The sequence below is a fragment of the Lupinus angustifolius genome, chromosome LG05 (assembly GCF_001865875.1).
Source record: "Lupinus angustifolius cultivar Tanjil chromosome LG05, LupAngTanjil_v1.0, whole genome shotgun sequence".
In the NCBI taxonomy this organism is placed as follows: Eukaryota; Viridiplantae; Streptophyta; class Magnoliopsida; order Fabales; family Fabaceae; genus Lupinus; species Lupinus angustifolius.
In genome coordinates, this window is record NC_032013.1 from 21,724,890 (window position 1) to 21,746,619 (window position 21,730).

Sequence of the window (21,730 nt, forward strand, 5' to 3'; positions counted from 1 at the left end):
GATTTAATTTATACAATCCATCACATAATATACCATTACCAATTAAATGAGTATATTTATACAAACTGAAACATTCATTACCAAATTTAAAAGAGTATCCAGCAACATCAAGTTTAGATAAAGAAACCAAATTCCTAGATATATTAGGTACATAAAGGGTTTCAAATAAATCTAAATGATGTCCAGTGTCAAGGATTAAACGATAAGTCCCGACGGCTTCCACTGGAACCTTCACTCTGTTTCCCATAAAGACAAATTTTTCATTTGGTCTTGTAGTTCGGGTCGTAATGAATCCCTGCATAGTATTAGAAACATGAGTAGTACATCCAGAGTCAATCCACCAAGTATTATAAGGAATTTCTGCTAAGTTTGATTCAAAACATACATAAGCACTAGGCTTACCTTTCTTTTTAAACCAATCTATGCGTTTTGGACAATCCTTTTGGAAATGTCCAATCTTTCTACAAAAACGACATTTGTTATCATGATGTTCCTTGGTGGATTTGAGAGGATGACTCATTAATCTTGAGAGTCCTTTCCCTTTCTTGTCATGTTTCTTACTTACTTTCTTTCTAGCTCCTCGATGATTAACATAATTGATGGAATGATTTCCTTGACTCCTCATTCTGGTTTCCTCTTGAACTAACATACTATGCAATTCATGCACATTCCATTTGTCTTTCATGGTGTTATAGTTCATTTGGAAATGACCATATTCGGAGGGTAATGAATTTAATATAAATTGTACAAGGAAGCTTTCATCCACATCCATTCCCAATGTCTTAAGTCTTGTTGCAATGTTTGTCATTTCAATGACATGTTCATGCATAGTACGAGAACCATCAAATTTCATGGTGGTGAATGTACTCATTAGTGTCCCGTCAAGAGACTTGTCAGCAGTTTGGGAGCGCTCTTCCACAAACTTTAGCAGTTCTTTAGCACTTTCATTTTTAGGAAGAGCTGACTTAATGTTGCCAGCAATACTCATTCGCATATACATTAGACTCAATCTGTTTGATCTTTCCCAATTTCTGTAATGAACTTTATGTTCTTCAGTGATTATATTGGTAATAGCACTTGACTTATCTTCTCTCTGTGATAAATCCAAATCCATTACCCCCAAGGTAAAATTGGATTTGTTCACTCCATTCAGAGAAGTTAAGTCCATTGAAAGTTGGAACAAATGAGAATTGCGAATGCAAAGCAACAAGTACTGCAATCCATAAAATCAAACAAAAACGTTAAGGCTTTGAGTTACATGCAAAATTAACAGATTACTTCATAAGTGTATATTAATGTCTACCTTTGAATAATCCATCAATATACCATACTAGACATGATGATACTAAAAGAATTTCACATAATTTGACAATGATACATACATAAATAAGAAACATTTACTATCTTTGGATATATAAATATAACTAATGATGCATTTATACTACTAACATTCATGCTCATTGATTATAAGAACAAATATCAACCTTTGGGTGAATTCTTAACTATCTTATAATAAAACTTCAATTTACTCATAAACAAATAATTATTATATCATTCATAGTATCAATTTTATGAGTAAATGAAATGAAATATGATCATACAATTTGAAATTAAATAAACATAAAGATTTGACCACTTTAGTGATTAAAAAATCTATCATACAATAATTTCAAACAAATGAAATATGATCATACAATTTGGAATTAATTAACATAAAGATTTGACCACTTTGGTGATTAACAAATCTATCATACAATAATTCTAAACATCTAACAAATCATAATATTATACATATATATGACTTCCCAAAATTGTATATAAATTACAATGTTAATTAAAAAGTTACTTACGTATTCATGAAACAATTGCAATAAAACTTGAAGTGAAATTGTAACTTATATACATATACCTTACTGTTTCCGATGTTTACATATATATAAAATATATTATATATTTGTTGACGTTATATATATTATACATATGTTAACCTTTTGTATTATATATCAGAAGGCTTTAACATGTTATATGCCTTGTTCATTAATAAATAAAACATAGTACCAAATGCAGTAGAAACAACACTGAAATTAACATCTCTCAAGATAGAAAATTAGTCTTCCTATTAGTCTGAACATTATCTTTAAAGTGCTTTGAAACAATATCACATATATGTTTCAATAACAAAACATAATATAATTTAGTGACAGAACATCAGTTCTTTTGTTATGTAAATTTAGACAGTGTTGTTTTATTCTCCACACTCTATTTATTATTATAATGCAGCGGAAATAATAGAACATAAATTCTCTAAATATTCAAGAACATATTTTAAAATATCATTCAAGATCGAATCATCATTAATGGAAAACTACAAGTCCTTAAACACAGTGCTCTGATACCACATGTAAATTTTATTTGGAAATCATGTGTAAATGGATCTTAAGAAATCATAGTTTTCACATCATAAGAATAGTCACATATTACTAACCCTTACCTATGGCGATATAATCCTCCATTTAATTGTTGTTTGGTGTTCTTGATTTATATAGAGTAACTCTTCTATCTCCTTCCCGTTCTTACTCTGCTCTTCCTTAAGTGATGGTTGATAGAACAATCTTTATGGGCAGAGATAGGGACAATGTTTCTGGTCCTTTTTCTTGTTAGTATAATGCTTCCATCAAGCAGTATATATAGGCTCTTTCCCAAGAGTCTTAACATTTCATTGATAACTCTTCATCCAAGAGTTATACCATTCAAACAATGAAATAATACATTCATTCATGTCACAAGAGACATATTTCTTACATCTTTCACTTAGCTGATGGAAGAATGTTATATCCTATGGATGAGGATCTCCCTACAAGTAGTATCAGAGATGATAGCTTGATGGCTCAACAGAGTCTTGAAGCGACAAGTGGTTGGTAGATCCATGAAGGATCCTTGTGTCGAAAGTGTTCCTGACGAGAGGTCAAGGTGGTGTGTTCCGTTGATGAAAGGATAAACCAATGACGGTGCAAGTGGATAGAGAGTTGAGCTCTGATGTATCCAATACTCGGAGGGGAACTCACACTTGAGGGGGAGATGTTGTGTATTCCAAGTGTGAATGAAGAAGTTCCACATTGGGCAGAAATGAATGATTTAAAGAGCATATAAGTGGATGGACTCATAGACCTAATACCTTAAGGTTTTGGGTTAAGATGTGGTTTAAGCCCACTTCTATGTTTCTTTCACTTAGCCTATGGAAGAATGTTATATCCTATGGATGAAGATCTCTCAACACTAAGTTTGAATTAAATGTTAAATTGTATCCAAATAATGTTGGTTGTAGGAGTTGAGTTGGTGTTTAGGTCAAGTTGATTATTGGGTCGTGGGTATTGGGTGGGAGGATTGGTGGTGGGAAAATGGTATGGTTTGGTATAGGTAGGTTTAGAGTCTCGTATTTTGGCTTCAACTAATTTTGCAAGCCCCAATGTCTCTATGATATGAGGAGGCCTTAAAATAGCTAACTCCTCTAGAATTTCAGGGATTAATCTCGAAATGAAACAATTCAGTGCAATCAGAGACCCCAAATTCCATTGCAGGTCTTCTCAAAATGTTGTTGATAATCTGCAACAGTACTAGTATTGAGGAGTTTAAATAACTCAGCCTGATGATTTTCATAAGTGTAAGGCCCTAAAGGAAGATATAGGGATCTTGTGAAAGTCTCCTAATTTGGGATGCTAGCATTATAAAATGCTCATTTAAACCATATGAGAGCTTCACCCTTCATATAAAAAGAAATAATGTGGAGTCTTTGCTCCAACAGAATTTGATATAACTAAAAAATTGTTCTGCTTAGAATAACCAGTCAGTTCTGAGCTATCAAAAAGTTTAGTTGCAATTTTGTGGGTCTAGGTTATGAAAGTGGTAGTATAGGAGGGTTGATGGTTGGACTTAGATACACATTTTGTGCGTTAAAGAGTGGGCGTACATGGGTTTATGGGTAAGGAGCAAAGATTTGTGGGGAAGAGGGAAATGGAGAGGATGTGTGTGGGTTGATTTTGGGAAGAAAGGGAGTTAAGGTTTGGGTTAGGGTTTGTAATGTTGGATGAAGAAACGAAGTGTGGTAGGTTTGGTAGCTGTGGTGGTAATAGAGACAATCCAACCAACTTATCTATGATAGTGCAGAGTGTCTCTGTGATGGCAATGTGCCTTGCATCTTGTTGCTCCTAGTTATGAAGTTTGTAAGCAAAAATTTGTAGCAACTTCTCATCAATCACTTTGTTAGAACTTTTAGGAGGCTTGATTCAAGAATGAAAGTACCAATTGACAAGGATTAATTATGATTGAGTAGGAAAATTAGAAGAAGGGACAGAAAAACAATTCTGAAATTCTTTTTGTCATTCATCATGCCATCCAGTGGCTAAATACTATGTGATGAGAATTTATGTTAATATGTAATCCTAATATGAGCTTACAAATATAGTCCAATTAATTTAAAACTTCAACAAAAATTAAGAGGTATTACTCCTCTTCATAATCAGCTAGCCATAGAGGCTTTTGTTTAATCCTAATGGTCCTCTTGGACTATTCTTCATAAACTGAGTTCCTATCAATTAGGTAGATAAAAGATAATATGAAACTTTGTCCAACCTTTTGTCATGGACATAGTCTTTTGAGAGAATCACATGAGCAACACAACTATGTTGCTAAGTAAATAATCTTAAAAACATTAATCTAGTTTTAGTCTACTTCAACATAATATTTAATATTTTTGTATTTGTGATATTAAGAGTTGATTATTATTATTGAATTGACCTATAACTCAATTAGCTAAAAATTAATCAGTTGTTTATATGGAAGTATAACATATTTTATGTTGAAAATGTATTAAAAATTATGGGTGTGATAATTAATTAGCTTATAAGTTAGTCAATTAATTTAATCAACTAAACATAAATCAGTTGTTGGTGTTTAATACTAAGTAGGATAACTTATGAGAAACTAGGGACTTATGTCCTTTAACATTTATTTATTAGCTAATGACCTATTTTATTATGATTCAATTAGTTAACTAATCAACTTTTCATTATAAAGGTTGTAAGAAACAGCCCACAAAACAAATATAAAGAAGACACTCGCAGTAGATTTGGGCAATAACTAGTGAATGATGTAAAGCATTTGATAGAATAAAAATAAAAATTCCGTTGCCGGGACTTGAACCCGGGTCTTTCGGGTGAGAGCCGAATATCCTGACCAACTAGACTACAACGGATTGATGTTGATTCATTGAACAGAGTAGGTAAATTAATAGAGTCAAGGGACTTGGATATTCAACGATACAAGGTTGAATTTTTGGAATTTGCTATGTGGGTGTAATATATGATTGCTTATTGATGTTCTTTAAAGGGTATCTTCCTTGTTTATTGTTGTTCTTTTAGCTCCACAAAATCTAATATAACTTGCTTTATTTGGCTCATTTACAATTCTATTTGCACCTTTAAGATATTATTTTTGCCCATCTACATTGTTTAGATAAGGCTAAGAAATGAGACTTCTCTAGACCCTATTAGAGCTTTATGCATTGTGATGCACTTTTTTTTATTGGTTTTTATATGTATATAGTCTAAAAGCTTAATTCTATGTTCTTTTTATGGATTATTCTCAAATTCATTTTATTTTTTAGTTCTAGTAGAGATAAATTTTTACGAATTTGAAAGAATAAGTCTTAAAAGTAATCTTCCAAAGTATAGAGAATAAAATTATAATAGTTAGAATTTTTTGGGACTAACATTACATCTAAACAAAAAATTATGCTCCCTCACCACCAATTAAAACAAAAAAGAAGTGAAAAGATTTATGCTTTGAATATTGGGTGTAAGTGTGCAACTAATATGCTTTAGTAATTAATTACTGCATTGAGAAAAAGCTCAAAATGTTTTCATTCAACAGTATATTGGATTTTGCTGCCACGTGATTATGAAAGCACACTTACAAGAAAGCAATAATGCCAAAAACAAAGTAAAATCATTATTCTAAGTTAGGCAATAGAATAACCAAACAGTAAGTAGGATCTTCTCCACTAACAGAGGGAGAAATAATATTTTTACACTTAGTTTTAGGATAAAAGTATCATTACAAGTATAAACAAAAAGATATAATTATTTTTTTATTATGTTTTTATTTTATTTTGTACAATATTTCTCTCTCTATTACCAGAGAGGAGTACTGCCAAACAGGGACATGCTATAATGCTATCATGAATATATGCTTTCCAAAGAAACACAACATATGTATTTCCAATAGTTTCATTAAAGCAAATTAAATGAAAGGGAATTCAATTTTGTTATTTTTCAAAAGTAAAAAAAAACACTAGACCATATTTATGATCTCAAATAACATTTAGTCAATGACCTTTATTGTAGATCATAGGACATTATTCACTAAATATTTATTAATTAGGGGCACATCCTTGAGAAGGTGCTAAAATATTGGTGCTATCCTCTATGCAGTAATTTGCCTATTTCCCTGATAGAAGGCCTCCTAACAACTCTGCTGGGTCGGAGTAAATCTCCACCTCTTCAACTTTCAAAGAGTCATCAACTTAAGGGAAATTAAAGGTCATGTTTGTGATAAAGGGGTACACATCTGTTGTCCCATAATTTGTGTCATTTCATGTGTCATGAACTTATGATTGATCAAAAAATATATTTAAGTTAAAATTTAATTATTAAATATTTTTCTTACTAATCACACTCATAATATATAAAGTAGCACAAACCGTAAAATAGTAGATGTGCTCCCGTGATAAAGCCTCACAAATATTATACATTTTATATTGTATCATTAGGTACCAACTATCATATTTCTTTATAAACAAATGTTAGTATATTAATTAATAATATTGAGTAAGGTTTGAATCTTCCACCTACTTATCACTCAATTCCTTACACTTCATCTCAAACCATTAGATCACCACAATTACGGTTTTGGTGCACCTTTCAAAAAAAATTACAAAACTAGTGTAATTTTATACAATAATTAAAATATTATGTGTGTTTTTCATTATTATGTTCTGTTATTAGGGTTAGGGTTGACAAAATTATTATGTTGTGTATTGTTAGAATTTGTGTTTGAAAAATTAAACCCTAAAACTAATAATATAACTCCCACAAGTTAAAAAAAATCAAAAACTCTCTGATTGCCTATTTAGGGGAGAAAAAAAATAAAAAAGGTAAATCTCCCCCTATTGACAATTTAGGGGGAGTTTAAAAAAAATATAGTTTAATAAAACTCCCTCCCCAGTGTCAATTTTGGGGAGGAGAGAAAAAAAAATACATAAATCGGCAATTCCATTGCCGATTTGTATAAAACTACACTAGTTTTATAATTTTTTTAAAAGGTACACCAAAACCGTAATTTTTCGGTTAAGGTGCACCACATCTGTAAATTTTCTTGTATATTACTAATTGTCAATACAAGGTAAATTTTTGTGACAAAACTTACAAATTTTTTATATTGAAAAATCAAGTTGGGTGTATGATTTTTCTGCCTATTTTATTTCAAACATTTGATTTTACATCATGTAAAACTTGGTTAACTCAAGTAATACCATGAGAGTTCCCAAAACATTCCCAGTAGGGGAATGTCCCTTGAAAGGACCTTCAAAGAAGCCCCTTGCCTGAACTTGAAGCAATTTCAGGAGGTTCAGTATAAACTTTGATCACTTCCCATGCAAATCCTAGAGGAAATGCTTATTTAAAGGCTTCATTAGATGGCTCCAAGGTCTCTTTATCTGCTTTTAATTAATAACTTCAATTCTTCTGGTAGGGAACTTCCCAACAAAGCACTATCACTTCCCATTTAGGATGTTAAAATATTAGAATATGATATTGTTCGATTTATATAACTCGCTTTATCTAATAGGATTAAAGCTTGATTTTGTTACGTGCTATAACCAATATATTCACCAAAAACAACCTACCTAAAATTAATAGAAAAAATAAGAGTGATGCAACTATAAAAGAAATTTAGTATTAGAGTGTTTCGTGTAATGTTGTCTTATGGTGATCTCTTTTTGGTTAACAATTAACAAAGTTCTCATTCAACTAAAAAATTAGTGGATATGTCCAAATTCCATCTTCATTGTGAACCTTTATGATATAAGAAATATAAGGTACAAGATACAATAAAACACTTGAAATTTTGATTCATTCACGTCCTTGTTTATAATAAATGTATAACTAAAGAAACAATTTTTGTTCCAAATTAGTTGTACATATGATTTTATTTTAGTAGAGAGGACAACATGCACATATAGTAATTACTTAGCTACCCAATTTTTAAACTAAAAAACGTTGTTTGTGCCTGTACGTGTAACCGCTTGCAGGTTTTAATGGGTACCCGCAGGTTCTCTGCATTATTGGTGAATCCTAATTTCCTATCACTAAAATTGACATATGTAATTCCCCTTCCTCGAATGATATTTTACTTTATAATAAAGGTTTTGTTTACTATGATGTCTCTCTCGGCCAAGTAAAACTCACAAAAGCAATTGAAAAAAATATATATAAAAAAGAAGTACAAAATAAAATGAAGAAGTTTTAAACCATTCAAAAGACACAACTTTGGTCTTCCAATATTCTAAAGATTGTTGTCAATCATAAACGAACTAAGAGACTACGCTCTTTAGTCTGCATGATACGGGGGTTTATAACTCTAAGAGGGGTTTTATGCTGCTAGAATTAAAGATGTAATCTTGGTCTAAAATTCTTTACTCTAAGGATTATCATCAACCACATATTAAGCTGGTGGACTACGCTCCTTAAGTCCATTTTGTGGGGGTCATACATATGAAACGTATAAAAATGGTCTCTCTTATAAATTTGTCATTGGCTTTTTTGAAAAAATAAATTGCATTCATTCATCCAGATCAGCATTGCTTCGCAACACCCCTACTACACCCGACTCCGAGCTAGACAGATGGTTGAATCTACAGACTCTAGCCAGGACGCCGGAATTGAATTAGCTATTATGAAAGAGCAGATGGCGGAGATGTTTCACATCTTGAAAACTCTCCAGAGCGAAAAAGAAAGGAACGATACTACCGGGCCACAACCTCATTCCAGAAATCCCAATCAAGGAGTCAGTTCTAGCCAACCTCAGGAAGGATATGACACCAACACAAGACAACAAAATCCACCGGAGGACTTAAATGATGATCCCGATTATGATCTCCCTTAAAGGACGACTAGGACCTGCACGAATGCCAACAATCAACAGAACGAATGATACAATTAGGATGGGACCCAGAGGACTCCTCTAGGTATTAATGCACCAAATATGGAAAAGGAGGAAGAGAAATGAAGTTCGATTGAGGAAATATTGAAGGCCATTGAAGGAGTCAATTGTCCGGACCTCAAGAATGCTTTCGAGATGTGCTTGGTGTCCGATGTGGTACTCCCATCCAAATTCAAAGTACCTGAATTCGAAAAGTATAATGGACTACTTGTCCCAAAAGTCACTTGCACATGTATGCAAGGAAGATGTCAATGTACCATGGAAACAATAAGCTCTTGATCCATTGCTTTCAAGACAGTTTGGTTGGGGTAGCCATGAGCTGGTACACCCGTCTGGAGAAAACTCAGATCCAGACCTTCTTGGACCTATCTAATGCCTTCGTCAAACAATACAAATACAATGAGGATTCTGCAGCAGACAGAACTCAACTACAGAACATGGCTAAGAAACCATCAAAGAGTCTCAGAGAGTATGTTCAGAGATGGCGGGGACTGGCATCTCAGGTCCTTCCAAGGCTGGATGAAGAAGAATAATTGTCAATCTTCATTGACACCCTACAAAGGCCATATTATGAACATCTCATGGGTAACGTGACAACCAACTTTAATGCTCTCATTAAAGTAGGATAAAAGTTGGAAGGAGGAATCAAATGTGGGAAAATTTCTGAAGAAGGATCACGCTCCGGAAAGAAGCCTGTTTTTATGAAGAAGAAAGATGTTGAGACCCATTTCATTGTTGCAGAACCAAAGAGGTTCCAACCCCGAAACAACAACCAGAACAATTATCATACGCCCTCTCGGTTTGCACTGAACCACACAGAAAACCAAAATCCAACACAAAATCAAACACCAGCCCATAACCCACCAAATCAAAACAACAACACATATCATCCCAGACAAAGTTACACACAATATCCAAGAAACAACAACAATTATCAATAGGAGATGAGGATGTCGGTGTTTGACCGGATCCCGATGACATACACTGATTTGTTCGCCAATCTCCAAAGACAGGGGATGATCACACCAATCCCAGGAAAAATTCCTGAAAACCCGGAACCATGGTACAATGAAAATGTCAATTGCGCCTATCATTCTGGGGCAGCAGGGCATCTAGTGGAAGACTGCAAGGCTTTCAAATTTAAGGTTCAAGACCTCATCAACGTCAAGCGAATTGATTTTAGGGAAACTAGACCCAACATAACTGGAAATCCTCTACATAATCATGGAAATCAAGAGGTAAATGCTATAGAGGCAAAGAACGAGGTCGTAGTCACCGATAAGGTTGAAGACGTGAAGATGCCCATGGGGTTCATCTTCCGAGAAATGTGCAGGCAAAGAGTTGTGAAATGTACGGACGTGCATGTCACAATTTAGAAGAGTGTAAAGAATTTAAGTCACTTCTTCGAAGTATAGTGGAGCATAAACTACCGCTAATGCACAACTCTAGGCCAGTGAAGCAGAAATTGCAAAGAATCAAGCCAGATATCTCCCTAAGGGTCAAAGAGGAAGTAGAAAAATGGTTGACCATCAGGTTCGTTAAAGTTGTTGAATATCCAGATTGAGTAGCCAACTTTGTAGTTGTGCCAAAGAAGGGAGGAAATTTGAGAATATTTGTTGACTATTGGGATCTCAACAAAGCTAGCACGAAGGATGATTTTCCGGTGCCACACATAAATGTTTTGATTGATAGCACCGCAAACCATGCCTTTTTCTCATTCATGGACGGGTATTCAGAGTATCATCATATCAAAATGGCGCCAGAGGATGTACACAAGACCATGTTTATTACCCCATGCGGTACCTTTTGCTACCAAGTTATGCCGTTCGGATTAAAGAATGCCATGGCTACATATCAAAGAGCCATGGTAACTCTTTTCCACGACATGATGCACAAGGAGATAAAGATCTATGTGGATGATATTATTTGTAAGTCCAAGACAGAAGGAGAGCATGTAGACAACTTGAGCCACCTGTTTGAGAGAATGCGAAAGTATCACCTTAAGTTGAATCCAACCAAGTGCAGCTTTGGAGTAAAATCAGGCCGAGTCTTGAGTTTCATAGTCATCTAGAAGGGCATCGAGGTGGATCTAGAAAAGGTGAAAGCCATAATCGAAATGGCAACACCTCGAACAGAAAAGGAAGTCAGAGGATTCTTGGGAAGGTTGAATTACATCTCTAGGTTCATCTCCCAACTGACATCCATGTGTGAGCCTATACTCAAGCTCCTAAGGAAGAATCACGCGGTGAAGTGGAACGATGACTGTCAGTCAACATTTGAAAAGATAAAGCAATACTTGACAAAACCTCTGGTATTGATGCCTCTAGTTCCAGGGTGACCCTTGATTCTATATCTCACTATACTCGATGAATCAATGGGTAGCATCTTGGGGCAACATGATGAGAGTGGAAGAAAGGAGCAAACCATATACTACTTGAGCAAGAAATTCATAGCTTGCGAAATAAAGTACTCCTTGTTAGAACGGACTTGTTGCACTTTAGTTTGGGCCTCCCGCCGACTAAGACAGTACATGTTGAGTCACACCACTTGGTTGGTATGAAAAATGGATCCTATTAAGTATATTTTCGAGAAGCCCATATTGACAGGAATAATTGCTAAATGACAGGTGTTGTTATCTAAGTATGACATAGCCTATGTGACACAAAAAGTGATAAAATGAAGTGTTACTTGTTGACTACTTGGCTAACCAACCCTTAGATAAACTGAGGCATTTGAGGTATGAGTTTCCATATGAAGATGTCATGGCTTTATCCGATGAATTGAGGGAAGAAGAAAAATGGACCCTAGTCTTTGATGGGGCCTCCAATGCATTTGGACATGGAGTAGGTGTTGTTTTGGTGTCTCCAACCGAGAGGTTCCTTCCTTTTACTCCTAGACTGTGTTTTGATTGTACTAACAATATGGCAGAATATGAGGCATGCATTTTGGGACTAAAAGCTGATATTGACTCAAAAGTCAAGATCCTAGAAGTATTTGGGGATTCCGCTCTAGTAATCCATTAGATAAAAGGAGAATGAGAAACTCAGGAGAACAAGTTGGTGCCTTACAGAGACTACATCCTGAAGTTGGTTAACCAGTTCGACCAAGTAGATTTCTATCACATCCCTAGAGAAAACCATAGGTTGGCTGATGCATTGGCAACCTTATCCTCAATATTCCATGTTGGTGGAGACAACTTACTACTTTTTCAGATAAAGGACAATATTGAGCCTACTTATTGTAACATAGTCGAAGAAGAACCCGGTGGCAAACCATGGTATCACGACATAAGAGAGTACTTAAGAAATCAAGCTTATCCTCCCAATGCTTCAGAAAACAACAAAAGAACACTCAAAAGACTAGCCACAAACTTCTTTTTGAGTGGGGATGTCGTTTACAAAAGGAATCATGATATGGTATTTCTCTGATGTCTTGAAGCCAAGGAATCTCAAAAAATGGTGGAACAAGTGCATGATGGAACTTTTGGAACCCATGCTAATGAATATGCTATGGCCAAGAAAATCATGAGAGCGAGTTATTTCTGGTTAACAATGGAGACTGACTGCTGCAACCATGTGAAGGAATGCCACAAGTGCCAGATATATGCTAATAAAATCAACACACCTCCAAATCCCTTGAACGTCTTAACATCACCTTGTCCATTTTCTATGTTGGGAATGGATGTCATCGGACCCATAGAACCGAAAGCCTCTAATGGATATCGGTTCACCCTAGTCGCTATAGAATACTTCACCGAGTGGGTGGAGGCAAACTCTTATGCTAGCGTGACCCAGAAGGTAGTCCTCAGGTTCATAAAAAAGGATTTGGTATGTCGATATGGATTACCAGACCAGATCATTATTAACAATGCCACCAACCTGAACAACAAGATGATGACCGAGATGTGTGAAAAATTCAAAATAAAACATCACACGTCCTCGCCATACAAACCCAAAATGAACGAAGTCGTAGAAGCAGCCAATAAGAACATCAAGAAGATAGTCTAGAAGATAGTTGTTACTTACAAGGACTGGCACAAAATGCTACCATTCGCCCTACATGGTTATCGTACTTCAGTCTGCACTTCTACGGGGGCTACTCCATACTCACAGGTTTATGGCATGGAGGCCATTCTTCCACTTGAAGTAGAGATCCCATCCCTAAGGGTCTTAACAGAGGCAGGTCTGAATGAGTCAGAATGGGTTCCAGCTAGACAGGATCATTTGAATGTGATAGATGGACGAAGGCTAACTACAATTTGTCATGGACAGTTATATCAGAAGATAATGATGAAGACTTATGTGTTGAAGGTTCAGCCACACTAGTTCAAGGAAGGAGATTTGGTGCTAAAGAAGGTCTTGCCAATCCAGAAGGACAGCCGAGGAAAGTGGACCCCAAATTATGAGGGGCTCTATGTAGTCAAGAAAGCTTTTTCTAGCGGAGCCCTAATCTTAACAGACATGGACGGGGAAGATCTACATCTCACCATAAATTCATATGCAGTGAAGAAGTATTATGCCTAGGGGGTACTTCAAAAAAAACACAAAAAAAACAAAAAAACAAAAAAGATAAATAAATAAAATATTCATGCATCAATCGTAGTATTGTTATTTACCATTTTGCACGAGAGAGAATGATGTAAGCAAGACCCATGTCGTGTAAACCTCAGACAAGTCATCTTAATGACACAAGGTATTCTTGATATTCCAAAACACTAAGAAGATATCCATAGTCACCTCTTTGATCCAAGACGATATGAAAGAAGTTCATTACATAAAGAAACACCTTTAAAATACTGTGAACCTGGGGAAAAAGTAGTTTTCCAATAATCCTTCATAGAGTCCAAAAGAAAGGATGATACCAAAAAGAGAAAAGCCCACTAGGAATTTCATTAAAACTCCCAGGAAAAAATTAGGGTACATATAAACAAAAACTCAAAAGAGAAGTTCTACAAAAAGTTACCTCCTGAAGATGGTAAAGATAAACATTCTGCCCAAAGTTAGACTCTAGAGAGGGATTGGAAATAGGATTATGAAGATTATGGAGGAAGGTGGGATGAGAGATATATTATTTGAGCCATATATCCATTATTTCTCAGCCACTAGCCAAGCCACGTTACAAGCTCTAAAAGTCATTGTTGAGATTTGAACGTCTGAGGTACACAACAGGGTACAAAATAAACTGACTCCAAACAAATTTGTGCGTATCTTTTCCAAAACTTTTACATATTGCGATCCTCGCATAAATACAAAAAATAAATAACAATAAAAAATATAAAAAAAATTCAAGAGCTCGTTAAGTTGAACACCCGAAAGGACGACTTAAGCAAAAAATGGGGATACAAAAAGAAAAGGAAGTACCTATCAAAACATGATATGTCAATGGCTCAAAAATCTAAACGTTGCTAGAAACTGGGGCAAAATTTTGGGTGGTTCGAGAAAATACAACGAGTAGCGGAGTCTTCTTAGAAGAAGTCAACATTAGAGCTGGAAACTGGGGCAAATTGTGAGTGGTTCGAGAAATCAATCAAGCATCATCAATCTTCTGCGGAGGAATCGGTAATAAGAGCAGAAACTGGGGTAGATTTTTTTAGAAAGAATCTTTCCCTAAACTGGGGGCAATTTCAGAATTAGTTGTAAGGTTGAGGTTAAGACTGTGGCTTAGGGCAAGCTCATATGATTTTCATTTTTAGAAAGCTAAAGGAAAACGAATATATTTGGTTTTTTTATATTTCTCTAAGTCTTTTAGAATGCAAATCATTTTCTAATAAACAAAATACTTTACAAAAAGATTGATCCAAGTTTTAGTTCATCATGATGCATGATTCATAAAATAGCGCGAAAGGGGACACGACGCGAACCTCGACAAAAGTGAAATCCAAATCTCTTACCAAATTTTAGCATGCATGGTGATAAGGGGTGTTGCGAAAGCATCACGTGGCCTTTCCAAGAAGCATAACCAAGCATGCGTAGCCATATCATCTAAAGCACAATCATATCTATACACGAACAGCGACATAAGCCTCATGCTCCACAAATCAACCATCGCATATAATACAGTCATACATTCGAGTTGTGCATCCTAATTGCTTAGACAACCACCCTAGGACCATATAGCGAATTCTCTAGCATCACAAAAACAAAAAAAACAATCAATCATTTTGGCAGCAGGAGTGCCTCAGCAAATCCATGATTCGTTTTGGCAGCATGGGTGCCTCAGCAAATCCCTGAATCCTTTTGACATCATGGGTGCCTCAGCAAATCCCTGAATCCTTTTGGCAGCATGGGTGCCTCAGCAAATCCCTGAATCCTTTTGACATCATGGGTGCCTCAGCAAATCCCTGAATCCTTTTGGCAGCATGTGTGTCTCAGGAAATCCCTGAATCCTTTTGGTAGTGTGGGTGCCTCAGCAAATCCCTGAATCGTTTTGGCAGCATGGGTGCCTCAGCAAATCCCTGAATCCTTTTGGCAACACAGGTGCCTCAGCAAATTCTTGAATCATTTTAGGCAGCACGGGTGCCTCAAGAAATCCCTGAATCATTTTGGCAGCACGGGTGCCTCAGCAAACCCCTGATTCATTATGGCAACACGGGTGCCTCAGCAAATCCCTGAATTATTTTGGCAGCACGGGTGCCTCATCAAATCCCTGAATCATTTTGGCAATATGAGTGCCTTAACAAATCCCTTGTTCATCACGGTAAGCACGGGAACTGCCTCAAAAAATCTTTGGTCCACAAGCAAAGCATCGATATGCTTCATCAAAATTCAGTACCTTCCTCAAGGACTCTTTTTGAGCCTTAACAAAAATAGTGTTCATTTATTTACTGGTTACTTACCATGATACTGCCCAAACTTCAGTTTTCTTGCTATCAGGTAAGTAACAAGTAAAGAGGAGCAACTATGAACACTCATTTTTGTCCGACCCAAAAAAGGCTCAATAAACCTTTTAGAAAAAATAAAAATAAAGTGACGTTATTTTATTTATTATAGTATTTTTTGAAATTTCAATGAATAAAGATAATTAAAAGTATTCTTGTAGGTTTGTATAATTATTTTTGAAATTTATTAATGTAAAGGTAATGGGAATACCCTTTTAGAAGCTCAATTTTGTCAAAAAAAAAAATAAAATAAAATAAAGAACCAAACAAATTACTAAAATAAAATCAATGTTATTTAGGTTCCTAAATTTAAATGATTAGGTTAACCAAAAATTAAAAAATAATAATATTTTCGAAATACCAAAATTAAATAAATAAAACTTTTTCTGATTTTATATTGATTTTTGGATTTATCTGAGTAAATAAAAAATAAATCATATAAAAAGTTTCGTATTTGAATTTCAAATGAAAATCAATTTAAATGGAGAATGAATATGCATTATTGGAAGCTAAAAATTAGCAATCTGATTTTTTAAATGTGAAAGATTATGAGACATAATTTTAGGATTTTCCTAAATAATTTTTTTAGTATAAATAGGGGTTTGGGTTTGCTAAAAAACACACTTAAAAACTAAAAAAACACCCATAAATATTGTTAACGTCTTTCTTAGAGAAAATGAAAGGTTTCATTACTAGATTATCCAGTGAGGTTGTGAGCATCATCGCAACGTGCATCCTCACGCGTAAGCCGTCGGATCTGTAAACTTTCCCATCTGCGTGTTGACCTGAAGACCCGTCCAATAGCAGGACGAAACGTCTCCCAATCTATGTGCACCTCGCCACACACGATCTCACACTAGTGAAGAAAATGTGATCCGCTACACTCGAGTTCACACATTTTGCCCATGCACTCCCAGGACCAACCATCCAGAGCGTGTCACGTGTCCAGGCGCATTAATCCTCCCTACACCGTCCAACCTGATTCTGCCACGTGTCCAGCACAATCGAGACAAGTCACATGTTAACCCAGCCCCCACTATGCAAAACCACCTTGTTTTATTTTGTCCTAATTGACTCCAATTATTTTCTTTTGCACAATAATGCTAATATTAAATCTGTAAAAAATAATACAATTCACTAATCATCACATAATAAAATAATAATGATATTATACATCAAATTGATTTTTTTAAGGACAATAGTTAAACACTAAAAATAGGGGAATATCTTAGTTTAATGAATAATTGGTAATTTGTTTTTTATTCTTTTTTAGCAAATGTTTCTTTTTGTAATTAACCAATAAGTAGTAATAAAGAGCAAGAACTTCTAATGGAAAATATGTGTACTATAATTCATTACCTTATTATATTACTATGTTGATACTAATATGCAAATAAACTTTTTTTAGCAATAATATGTTTATTATATTGTATGGCAATTCACTAATAAAAATGTTTGTCAAGTTAAAATTGTTGAAAGTAGGAATAAATAACATAAATAAAAAAGATCCTTATTCTTTTGGGAAAAGTCATTAAAAACAGTTTATTGTGTTAGCAATTGATTTTTTATTCTTTATCAATCATTAAAAATCATTAATAAATAACGAGATTCAAAATATAAGGATTACCATTAATAAAATTATTTGAAGTAAGAAAATATATTTCAATATAAAAAAGGATCATTTTGAGTTATGCATTAATTAATCAGATTCTCTAGTTTACAATTCACAAAAGTCATTTTTACGCTGTAATAAATAAGGCAATTATCCAATAAAATCTGAACTTTCTTGTTCAAGTAAATTAGGACAATAATACTTTTCAAAAATAAAATAATTTTAAGAGTTAATCAAAGATGGAGAGAAGATCGCGCTACACCACTTCTTTTCAACTGATTCAATCTCAAAATTGTTTAAAAAAAATTAATTAAATAAATGACAAAAATTAACCAAATAAATAAAACTTTTTTTTCACTAGTAAATAAACAAGCAAAATCAATATTTTTACCACAAAATATGCTTTCCTTAATTAAAATACATCTAATCAATAAACTTTTTTCTACCTAAAGAATTACGTAAGTCTTGATTTCCTTAATAAGGATACGTAGAACTAAGGTCAATCTTGTTAGGCCCAATAAAAAATTAGTTCCTTTTAATAATTAATTAATTAACCAGATAATCTAATAATAAAAAACAATAATAATAATAATAATAATAATAAAAGTCATATGTTTTTAGTGAAGGGTATCGTCTAAGGCGGGCGTGTAGGGTTCTAATATATTCTCTACCTTGTAACTTACTCCCAAACCTGAATATCAAAAATCCAAAAGCCCAAGGTGATTTGGCTTAAAATATTTTTCTACATTTTTAACCAAAAAATGTAGTTATGACTCTAACAAAGTCGTGCACCGAAAATTGGAACGGTGGGTAAATGTAAATACTTTCACATTTATTTATACTAAAATTCCAGAAGCTGTACTTACAACTAAGTACTCAAAGTAATATCATAAAACAACATTACTATAAATATCTTTAATTCTAAGTAACATTGAAGATGAAATTAAAATTTATTAAGATCATATATAACTTATTCAATAGCACAACGATATACCAACATCTTATTAAAAGATGTCTAGAATGAACAGGACCCATCGTTGTTTCTTACTTATTATATATGGTGATGAGAACACACATGGATTTAAGATAGAACTTAAACATTTCCACCACAACATGTATCTCTACTTTGAGAAGGGACAAGAGTGAGTGTGTTCTGAACCATCATCATCACCAGCACCTTGTTTCTCTACTTTGTTATCAGATAGAGATTTTCCCTTGAGCAGTCCAGAAAAGAGTTCACCAGGATCATAATAAATTTCAACATCTTCAGCTCTCATAGATTCATCAACCTGGGAATACATAGAGTGATATTTGTTACTATCTTAGTGTTAGAATAGGATAATTTTGTATTTGACCAATGTATTTTATCAAGAGCATAGGATATACTATTAAACATTGTAACATTTTTTGTTTGTTCAAATAGATGAAATAGAAGAGAACGGAACACAACATCATAATCTGTTTTGTGTGTTTTATCATATGGTTCCTACACCAAATACAGTTAGGATGACATGTCTTCATTTATACCACACTTTGTGTCTTATATTAATTAGAAAGTCTCCTTTAATTAATAATAAAAATTATAAAATTATAAATTAATATTTTAATATTAATTTATAAACTTTAATTAGATAAGGATATAGTGGACAAAAAAATTATGAGACAAATAATCCTTGTAATAAATTAAGTGCTTATTGATCCTAGGTAAATTACCATAAAATTTTATTAAATAATTTACATGTAAAGCTATTTCTATCTCTTATTTATTTTATCTTTTATGTACGTAGGCATCTCATATTTGTTGTAAAAAACTTAGTTGATTGCAATGCAAATTAAAAATATGGTTAGTAAGTTTCACATCCTACGTGTCAATACTTCGCTTAGATAATCCTATAAAGTATAAACTAATTTACAGGATTAAGTTAGATCTAATCATTTTAATATGGTATCAGAACTCAATCTTTCCCGTAAGTTACCTACGGATGTAGAATCAGATCAGAATAATATGGCCCCTTATAAGGTTTAGACATCCCACATAAATATTGGATCTGCAATACATTAAATCATGTATACCTTCATAACTCCAATTCCATAGAACTGAAGCATCTCTCCAGTAGGGGCATGCCCTTTGAAAGGACCTTCAAAATAACCCCAGTGCCTAAACTTGTAGGTAATCACAGGAGGCCCTGAATAAACGGTTATGACTTCCCATGCAAAACCACGAGGGAGAGCAGCACGAAAGGCATCATGGGAAGATTCAAATGTCTCTTCTTCAGATTTGTAATACTGAAATTCCTTTGGTAGAGAGCTCTTCAAAAGTGCATTGTAGCTCCCAATCTTAACAGTTTCTTCACCTGATAACCCATCTCTTCCTTTTTGTTTTTAATCACAATTTACAACATCAAAACATAAATTGTTAACAAAGTCATAACTTTATAAAATAAAAGAATAAACACTTATTTGAGTCTCAGGTGTTTACTGTAAGCACCACTTAGTCCATAATAAGCTTTAAATTCTAAACCAATAAACTCTAAACCAAGTTTCTTTGAGATTAGAGACTAATAACTTGGCGGTCAGACAAAACTTAGAATCATTGGAATGAGAGTTTACTCAAAAAAAAAATATGAGTGATTAATGGACAAGAAAGAATCTGATGTCGTCAAAGCACATCTTCAAGCTTGTTACAGACCAATAAAAACATATCATGTTAATTAAAAATTAAATATTTAAGTTATTTTGTTTCATTTTGATTGATCCTAGATAGGTTTAGGAATATGTTTGGGGACAACAAATTCTTGTTCATAATTAATAAGTACACATTTTAGAACAAGGATCCTATATCTCAAGAGGACCCTATCCAATCAAGTATCACCAAATAATATAAAAAATATTACTTTATATGTTTATAATTTTTTCTTTAAATAAAATAATACATATTTTGATTGGTCTGGGACACTATTGGAGACACATATGAGGACAGAGGATCTTCATCCCACATTTTATGGCCCATATCCAACAGGAACAAAATCCTCTCCATCGGGTGAGGATCTTCTGTCTCCATTGGTGTCCCCATTTGTGTTCCAAACCAATCAAAATGTCTCATTTTATTGAGAAAATAAAAATAAAAACATAAACTTATTTTTTATATTATTTAGTATTATTCCATTGAATAGAGGCACAAGGAGAGAGTCATTTTGCGACAGAGGATCCCGCCCCTCTCCATCATGTCCTTATAAATTCCTTGTTTAATAAAAAATAAATAGATAAAATCAAATTAGATTTGATTTTAGCAACAAATATTTTATGAAAGTATTTGGTTTCATCACTTGCATGTCTAAATTATTTTGGTTCCACATTTCGAGATATAAGGTTTTACATGGAAAAGATTTAAAAAAATCGTACTCTAGTTAACTTGAAAGGGTTTTACCATTCACAATAAGCTTGAACTTCTCATGACTTATGGTCTTGAAGTCCTGCAAGCGAGTCTTATGAGAGAGTTCCATTTCCCATAATTTCACAGCATTTTGAACTGCTTCTTCTAGTGACCCTTTAGGCCACACCTACAACCATGCACAAATCTTATAAAACATAGATTTTAAAATATTGAAGAGGAAAATTAAAGCATATGGAGCTTAATATTATATCGAATAAAGATTTGTTATCTCATTTCATGTTTCATACATTGTCCTGTATTAATAGTCTAGAACAACATATGCGACAGAATCTGAAACAACATATCTTCATTCTATTATATCACCTTGGTTTGGCCTTCTTCAAAGAGTTTGTTAACTGCATCAAAAATGGGAGGACCACCATGCCTCCAATGAGTGTTTTCAATTTCTTCTTTCGAAATTGATCGGTATTTGTCCCCTGCAACATTGATATCTTTGACCACTTGGGCTAAAGCTTCTGTTTTCTTCTCTTCAGCCATATTGTATTGATTCAAATTGGTGATATTCACTGAC

General features: G+C 33.9%; 1 protein-coding gene and 1 non-coding gene across 2 annotated transcripts; both read right to left on the reverse strand.

Annotated features, from left to right (window-relative positions):
- Positions 5,179-5,251, reverse strand: TRNAE-CUC. The gene has a single exon. It is a non-coding gene; the product is annotated as a tRNA-Glu (tRNA).
- On the reverse strand, positions 18,697-21,730 carry LOC109347205 (pathogen-related protein-like). The gene is made up of 4 exons (XM_019586912.1): positions 21,523-21,730; positions 21,193-21,325; positions 19,839-20,137; positions 18,697-19,054 (listed from the first exon to the last, which is right to left on the reverse strand). The coding sequence occupies exons 1-4, from the start codon at positions 21,694-21,696 to the stop codon at positions 18,887-18,889; spliced, it is 774 nt and encodes a 257-aa protein (XP_019442457.1). The 5' UTR covers positions 21,697-21,730; the 3' UTR covers positions 18,697-18,886.

Bases quoted from the DNA above. Each gene is read 5' to 3' on its own strand.
- LOC109347205 (XM_019586912.1), bottom strand. From the start codon at position 21,696: ATGGCTGAAGAGAAGAAAACAGAAGCTTTAGCCCAAGTGGTCAAAGAT. The intron at 21,326-21,522 runs GTGATATAATAG...GCATGGTTGTAG, and splicing joins TTGAAGAAGGCCAAACCAAG to GTGTGGCCTAAAGGGTCACT. The intron at 19,055-19,838 runs GTATACATGATT...ATGTATTCCCAG, and splicing joins ATGGAATTGGAGTTATGAAG to GTTGATGAATCTATGAGAGC.